This window comes from Chenopodium album, chromosome 1 (genome assembly GCF_948465745.1).
Source record: "Chenopodium album chromosome 1, dcCheAlbu1.1, whole genome shotgun sequence".
Classification (NCBI taxonomy): Eukaryota; Viridiplantae; Streptophyta; class Magnoliopsida; order Caryophyllales; family Amaranthaceae; genus Chenopodium; species Chenopodium album.
The window spans coordinates 798,389-806,919 of record NC_137834.1 but is presented as its reverse complement, the minus strand read 5'-3'; the positions used below and the strand labels follow the sequence as shown (position 1 = coordinate 806,919).

Here is an 8,531-nt window from a genome sequence, read left to right as displayed (position 1 = left end):
GATGGGCGGCGGATTTCGGGGTCAAGGGAGATCGGGGTTAGGGTTTTTCGGGGCTTGGGGAGGTTTTTTCGGGGGAGGGGAGGGCGGCGAGGCTCGGGGGAGGGTCGGCGGTGGTCGGAGGAGGGGCGGCGGTGGTAAGGGTAGGGGCGGCGGTGGTCTAGGCTACTTTTCCGGTGGTGGTGTGAAGGTGGTGATGTGAAGGTGGGTAGGGAATGGAATGGAAATACCTAGGGGGGTGGGGAATGAAGTTAGAGGGATTTGGAGGAATGAAGGGGGTAAAGGGAATGGGAAAAATGGGCTAACAAACAACAACAAAGGAAATGGGGGCAGTTAATTCTCATTCCCTTTGATGATTAACTCCAACCAAACGGCCCCTCATTTCATCTCAGTTCAGTTTAGCTTCAATCAGTTCGATTCAGTAAATGTGAACAAGCCCTTAGTTTTTACAATTTTTTATTCTTACACCTATCCCACTGCCTCCAAATTTTATTACTTTCTCAACGCATGGAGAAATTGAGCAAATATTTAAAACAAAGGGAGTATTATTTTTCAAGTACTCTTATAAAGTGGCATGAAAACAAATATATTAAATTTAGAGACGAGATCTCTCATAGTGAACACATGAATCGTATATAAAGCTGGCAAAAAGTCGTGACATGTCGTGCTCATGTTTGGTCTTTTGATATTTTTTTTACATATTATTCGCAAAATATATATATCAATCACCTTATAACTTTATAATAATAAAATATTAAACGGTACATCGTGGGCATTTGATACAAAAGAAATTTTCTAGTTTGTCGGCTTGTGAACAAATTACACAACTCATTAACCAAAATATTCATGGAATGATATGATTAAAGTTATGAACATGGGTTTATTCTTAGGCATCCATCAATGTTAATAAGGTGGAATGGTAGGTGGATGATGTTAAGTATTGTTAAAATATATGATAATATATTCTAGTAAATATTTCTGTGTATATATGTTAATCATACTTTAGGTTGTAATCCCTATATATATTGATTAATGAGAATATATAAGCAATTTTCTAGATATGTTAAAACAAGGTGAAATTTGGTAGGGTGGGAAATTTTTTGTTTATATAGGGAGATTTAAGCTAAATATTATCAAGTAATACCATTAATTCATTGCTGATGCTCAAAATTATTGCAAAGTTCTTAGGCAAAATAGTCTACATATTTCATCTAACTATGTTATAATTACTACCTTCAATCACATTTATATGAAATGAAAATAAAATACCGCTTCACCAGGTATATATTTAAGGGCAAATGAAGAAAATTATACAAATTTTGAAATAATATAACTTTACATTATTACTCGTAATATGATTTTGAAAAATATAATTTCATTTACACATAAAATAACGAGTACATAAAAAAGATTATACTACCTCCGTTACAAGTTATGTGCAACGATTAGACATTTTTTCTCTTTGCTTTATATCAAATCGTTGCACATAACCAGTAACGGAGGTAGTATTTATGAGTAGATAGCACCTGTAAAACAAGAGAACAACTTATAATTCTCATATCCATTATTATTATTATTATTATTATTATTATTATTATTATTATTATTATTATCGTATCTTTGAATTATTTGTTTACGACCAGAGCTAGAAGTCCTACCAAAATCATTTGCCATGTGGTTGAACTTATACTCATAGTTAACCCCAAATTCTATGGCAGAACCAAATCGTCGATGCCCATTTCTTGTTACATCAATCTCACCATGTGTGATCTCCGACGAAGGGACATCAACCTTGACATTTTCTTCATGATGATCTCCTTGACAACATAAATCAATGATATGTTGAGTTTTGGGCATTTGGGCAGCACCCATTGAAAGACTCTTGTATCTTCTACGGCTACTTTTGTTTTTCTTAATGGCCTTAAAAACCATAGGAATTAAGCCCTCCATCAGATCACCTTATATTATGAGTAACTTAAAAAAGAATGTTAAAACTAAGTTAAAGAGTATATGCCCAAGGAGGAGGTTGTGCCTTAAGGTTAAAGAGTTTGAGCTTCCTTCTAATTTTATTCTTTATTTTTTCCTTGATTTTTTCCATCATAAAGGAAGTTTTGATTTAAATGTTATAATAAAAAATTAATGTTGAGTTTATTCATTTTATACAGTACATTTTAATTGAAAATATCTTCATCCAACAAAAACGGGGCACTCAACTTCATATCGGATATAATCAATCAAAATTTCTGCTGGCATAAGTATCTAATAGCCAAAAATAGTGCTCAAACATTTTGTAACAACTAAGAAAGAAGCAAGGCTTCAATTTCTTTCTTTTTTGGGGAGAAATGGTGGGAATTTTGAACCTATAAGTTTATAACCATGTATAAGTCAAATTTACAACGGCGAAAACTTACAATATATAATTTTTATTAATGTTATATGATACATTTTTTTTAATAAAATTTGGTGTGCATATTTTATAACATGTAATTTGATAAAGTAAGTCTATGTTTTATTTTTACAAAAAGGTATAGTCTATTTCAAAAATAAAAAAATTATAGTCTATGGCAGTTAAGTTCAATATACCCGATATTTTTTCATTGAAGTAATTTAATGCGGTAGTTAGGGTCACTTATATTGTTGTCCTGGTATGCATGAGAAAATTACCAGTTTTGTCCTTGTGTAAATGTCCAAGGATTATCGTGCAGAGCTTAGAGGCTATGACAAGCTCCCAGTTTTTTTAGTATGCTCACTCGATGCACCGAAGCTTGCTTCGCTCCGACTATATTTGGATTTGACCTAGGTCACAAACCTGACTTATGATGGGTGAGTCTCCCAACAAGAGTCATTTAATAAAGCTTGAACTCGATACCACTGCTAAGCCATATGGCTCACATCAAGCGACATCAAGTTGATACAATCAAATTGGTGCAATGGTTTTGAAGGCTAAAAAGCCCTTTGAAAAAGTCCCCCATTAAAAAGCCATTGTTTACTGACGGTAAAGAAGGATCTGGGCTATGCTGGCTCGTGTCAAGTCCACGTGATTTTGGATTAGTTAGGCCTGTCCCATGGTTTGACCAAGAGTTTTGTGTCGTGCCGCGCGGGGTTGGCCCGTGCATGGCCCAAGGCCACATGCCATCGTGTCAGGCTGTGTTGAGCTTGTATGTCTAAACAAAATTGCATTGATTTTAGCATACTTTGTCGTGCTAGGCTTTGCCGTACCGTGCTGCTTCTCTCAAATAAAGGCAGCGTAGTCCTAACCTATAGTCCACACGCACAATACTGTGTCATGCTTTTTTCATACCGGGCCGTGCTGGGCCTCGAGGAGGCCCGGCCCAGCACCATCTTTAACTGGCGGTAGTGGTTTTAGTACCCTATCACCCTTTTCATCCCACCACATACCTTTTTCACTTTTTGTCACCTAAGATAAAGTACGAGAAATAAACAATAAATCAATAATACAGTACGGAATATCTGTTTATCAAGATTATGCTTATCAACTTTTATTTCCCCTCATTCAGAAAAAAAAAATAATAAAATAAAATAAACTTTTATTTTCCCAAAAAAATATTATAATCGTAAGTTGAACGTAAGTTATAATAACGGCATGTGTTTGGTTTGGTTTGATAACTTTGCTAACGCACTTCTTGTTGGTAATTGGCTGGCTTCATAAATCGTCATCTCCGATTCTCCGGCACTCGGACCGCCTTCCAGCAACGGTGCTGTCCAAACTAGCATCATTTTGGTTTGTTTAATAATTGAACATCTTTCCAAGCTTTCTACTTATTGTTTGAGATCGATTGAATTTTCTTCTTTGATTTTTTTTGGCTTTATTGATTAATTTTTTGTGGGTATTTGGCAATGTGATACTTCCTCCGTTCAAAAGGTTCTTCCTTTTTATTTTATTTGCAAACAAGAAGAATTTTTTTAGAACAGAGAAAGTACTGATTTTCAATTAGTATTGTGAAACTTGATTCATTTTTACTTTAAGTGAGGATTTTTAATTAGTGGGTAGTAGTCATAATTCATAATATCATACGAATGATGATTTTATGATCAGATATGATAATACAGTCCAATCTGTTGATTAATATGGGTTAAAGATTGATGGGATTGCCTTTAAGAACAAATGATTGGTAGGGTAAGCCTGAGTAATTTGTAAACGCTTTGGTGGGGTTGCTTGGATCTATATCGTTTGCTTGAATTTTGAATAACATTTATTGATGCTTGTTAAGAAAATGGTTTGGGATGTTTGTTAAGCATTGTTTGAAATCTAATCTTGTTATAGTTTTGAATTGTGCATTTCTTGTTATTGATTATACTAGTATTTATAAAAATCGGAATTACAAACTGATGTGTTTTCTATCTTATTTATATGTTCTTATGTATAGGATTATAGGAATGGACTTAAGTTGGTAATTGGAAATAGGGAGTAACTCGGTTATGCTGTTATAGATTAATGTTTTAGATGGATTAATTTATTTCTTGCTGATAAGTCCATTTTATTTTTCATAAATAAAATCACAAGTTAAATGCAACCATGTATAGTAGCAAGATTGAATGGGGTAGTTTGATATACTTTGTAGTAGATACTGTAGTATAACTTTGCATTTTACCTTAGGGAAATGCAGGTGTAACACAATATTGCTTGCACTATTTGTTGATAAGTTAGAATATTTTCCGATTTATTTTTCATTCAACACACACGATCTTCTGTAGGAATCTTTGCTTGAATATCATGTTTTAATATTTTAAGATGATCTGTTGGTAGATTTCGGGGTGTTACGTGGTTACCAACTATTTATTTATGAGGGATCAATATCAACTACTGTTGCCATTGCACATCAGGAAACAGACTAATAACAATGGCAGAGGGAGAGCCCGGGAAGAAAAAGTTCATAATTGATACTGATCCTGGCATTGGTAGGCCTTTTGTGTCCCATGTTTGCTTTATTGAACTTTGTGACTTTCTATGGCTCTTTAATGATTTTTTAATTACCCAAAATTATTGTTGTGTTTATTTTTTTTGATTGGGAAAATGCAGATGATGCTATGGCAATATTTGTGGCACTTCAATCACCCCAGGTGGAGGTGATTGGTCTCACTACTATATATGGCAATGTCTACACCACACTAGCGACAAGAAATGCCTTGCATTTGGTATCTCTTTAACTTTCTTAATAGCACTAAAAAAATTATGTAGCTGGTGTATATCAAGCATCAAGTATGTTTGATATCTCATATTCAGGTTCAAATCTTCTTTGAGGCATGATGTAACTATGTAAGGATGCCAATGAGGTCCTAGTCTAAAGGTTATAATTGAGAATTTGAGATGTTGATTGCTTTAGGTTCCAGCCTACCAGGTTAATGCCCCTCTATTCCCTGTTGTATGTATGTCGATCTATTGTATTGGCCTTTTAGCCTCAAATAAACTAGGATGAAATAAACTTGAGAATAACTATGGCATAAATCATTCTAATTCAACAACCAGGATGAGGTATGGGTGTGAGTTTATGGGTTTGCCTTGAATTTTTTTTTTCCTAGATGAGTTATTCATGATTTTGATTTGACGAGATTCTGGATCATCATGAATCATAATTGTTAGATAGCCAAACACAAAGATGCATAGCCTAAAACAGATTGATTCTTCAAATTTAGATTTCCTGTTATGGTGCTTTAATTAACCCAATATCTTTTCATTTGAATTTATTTCATTTGTCTTTTCTCTCCTGGTTTGCTTTCCTTGTGGTGTAGTTAGAGGTGGCTGGGAGGACGGATATTCCAGTGGCTGAAGGATCTCACTTTACAATCACTGTATGCCTTCTGTTATGGATACTATATTTCAGCTCCTCTTTCAAATTCACTGAAATAAGAATTTAACACAATCTGTTGCTTATCAAGAATGGTACAAAGCTCCGCATAGCTGACTTTGTTCACGGGGCAGATGGTCTGGGCAACCAAAACTTTCCTCCTCCAAATGGAAAGGCAATCGAGCAATCTGCAGCTGCTTTTCTTGTTGATCAGGCTAGCAAGTATCCTGGAGAAATCACTTTAGTGGCTCTGGGACCTCTAACAAATATTGCTTTGGTAGGTTTTATTGTATTTGACCCTTTTTTCTTCTTTCTGTTTGTTTTTCCATTTGGAACTTTAATAGAGTAGTTATCAATTATTCTATATTTTGCTGCTTTAGCTTGTCCCCTTCCTTTGTCATATATGCTTACTTGAATAACGCCCACAGGCAATCCAACTTGATCCTGCATTTACAAAAAACATTGGAAAAATTGTTATTCTTGGTGGGGCTTTTGCCGTTAATGGCAATGTAAATCCTGCAGCTGAAGCTAATGTAAGTAATTTTTCCTCGAGGTTTTAGATTAGAAATATTTTTCACTTCTGTGATGATCTGTACCACTCTGCCTTTGGGATTTCAATTCATTCTCATCCTCTTAATGTCCTTGAACTGTTTGGACAGATATTTGGTGATCCGGATTCCGCAGATATTGTTTTCACTAGTGGAGCTGATATTCTTGCTGTGGGAATAAATGTGACCCACCAAGTTCTTTTCACTGGTAACATTCTAGAATCTACAATCTTCCACAATTTTGGAGTATTTGCCTCTATAATATATCATGATAGGAATAAATATATGCAAGTGACGTGAGTCATTTATAATAGTGTTGCAACTATTCTCCTCAGTTTTTTGTTTATCATATGCCGTTCTCCCAATTTCTAGATTCTTTTGCAGGATGTGTTTTGTCACAAAAACTGATTGGCTAATCACACCGTTAGTCTTTAATTTGTAACACCAGGAGATGTTGGTCTTGATTTGAAGCTTTTATGCCTTTTCAATACTTGTGCACTTTGATTTTGAGTTTGATGCCTCAAGTCCAACTAGAAGGATGTATTGTAAACGCTGCTGACCTTTTTGGAATTTGATACATCAAGGCTCTAGATAAACATTGTTGCACAGAGCTCTTGTTAACTGTTGCAACAAACGTTGCCTCCTCTTCCTTCCTCATCACCAATTGTGCTCAATATAGTTTCAACTTAATATATATTATTCCCTTTGAATTTGAGTGTGTTCCATATTTTTTTTTAAAAGGCTTCCTTTTCGGGTACTGCTTTTGATGTGATACTTCTTTACAATCATGGATAGATTCTTGGTGATCCTAGTGTAATTTTGGTTGTGCCAAAGACGCCTCAAACAACTTCATGTTCATATTCTTGCTTGCAGATGCTGATCGAGAAAAGTTGGCAGCATCAAACGGAAAATTAGCTCAGTACCTGTGCAAGATCTTAGACGTGTATTATTCCTACCATTGTGATGCATACGATATTAAAGGTATGTCGAGTACTTTGGTTTTACCCTCTGGTAGAGATATTTATTTATTTATTACGGAGTACTATTTTTTATTCGAGTAGCTGTTAATTGTTCTTTTATGCAGGTGTTTATCTTCATGATCCTGCCACTATGCTTGCTGCTATAGATCCTTCATTATTTACTTGGACAGAAGGTGCCGTAAGAGTGCAAACAAGTGGTATTACTAGGGGTCTCACAATACTGTATAACAAACAGAAAAGGTAAGCCATTATAGCAGTCCCAATATATAATTACTATGGAGTACTTCACTTGTATATGTCAAATTAAAAATAGTATGAATTAAAAGTAGCTTCTTTTCTGTCTCAACAACTTTTCTCAAACTGCTTCATCTAGTGATCATATCCGACTTCTATATTATTGCTGCATTTCCCTTCTCCTGGTAACTTCAATTGCACATATCTCTGTTTCCATGCTCAACACTTGCTTCTGGATCTGATAGGTTTGAAGAAGTGACTGAATGGACCGATAAACCTACAGTTAAGGTGGCAGTCACAGTTGATGCTCCAGAAGTGGTCAAATTGGTCATGGATCATCTTATGAGTTTATGATTTGTGGTGCTAACGCTATTGTTGATCAAGTGGCTCCAACATGTTCATCTTTTCTTCTGATGCCAGTCTAATTTACTCGCGGCATGTATAGTTTCAAGACAATTGGATGACTATCGTGGAGAATTTCCCTTTCTCCCACTCCCAGCCCCACCCCTTGTATTAGTAACTTATAAATAAACATAGCACGATTCCTTTACTTCATGTTGGTGCGTAAAGAACTAAGGGATGGGATATATAGATCAGATGCAATAGAAGAGAAACATATGTATGATGTATTTAGCCATCCTTTCATCTTTAATAATTGGCTGATTCTGTACTTGCAAAAAATTGGAGCTTTCACCTTAGTCTATGGATTCAATTATTTTTTTCTCCCCCTGAAACTAGAGTTTGATGTATCATACTTCATACTCACTACGCCCTCCAAAAATAAACTCCATTTAACACCCTATTCTATTTTCTTAAGCTTTGTGCAAATAGTAAATGTTAAGATCAATTAGAAATGGAGGTAGTATAGATAGTCAAAATGATTGAATGTATGGTTTATATAATTATTTTTTTAGTGTAAATTTGATGATGTTAAAAAAATATATAATTTGTATAAAGTTGATTTT

General features: G+C 34.9%; 1 protein-coding gene across 2 annotated transcripts; it reads left to right on the top strand.

Annotated features, from left to right (window-relative positions):
• The first annotated feature begins 3,553 nt into the window (after positions 1-3,553).
• Positions 3,554-8,289, top strand: LOC145639260 (putative uridine nucleosidase 2). Of its 2 annotated transcripts, none has more exons than XM_081690453.1 (10): positions 3,554-3,739; positions 4,843-4,917; positions 5,039-5,154; positions 5,749-5,808; positions 5,896-6,081; positions 6,233-6,337; positions 6,464-6,560; positions 7,226-7,333; positions 7,437-7,572; positions 7,812-8,289. In XM_081690453.1, the coding sequence occupies exons 2-10, from the start codon at positions 4,860-4,862 to the stop codon at positions 7,918-7,920; spliced, it is 975 nt and encodes a 324-aa protein (XP_081546579.1). In that variant the 5' UTR covers positions 3,554-3,739; positions 4,843-4,859; the 3' UTR covers positions 7,921-8,289. The 2 variants fall into 2 exon arrangements, with proteins under 2 accessions (XP_081546579.1, XP_081546584.1); XM_081690458.1 differs by having other exon boundaries at positions 3,557-3,713.
• Positions 8,290-8,531: the final 242 nt, after the last annotated feature.

Coding starts and splice junctions, on each gene's coding strand:
- LOC145639260 (XM_081690453.1), top strand. CDS start 4,860: ATGGCAGAGGGAGAGCCCGGGAAGAAAAAGTTCATAATTGATACTGAT. Junction 4,918..5,038: donor TGATACTGATCCTGGCATTG/GTAGGCCTTTTG, acceptor GGGAAAATGCAG/ATGATGCTATGGCAATATTT. Junction 5,809..5,895: donor GATCTCACTTTACAATCACT/GTATGCCTTCTG, acceptor TTGCTTATCAAG/AATGGTACAAAGCTCCGCAT.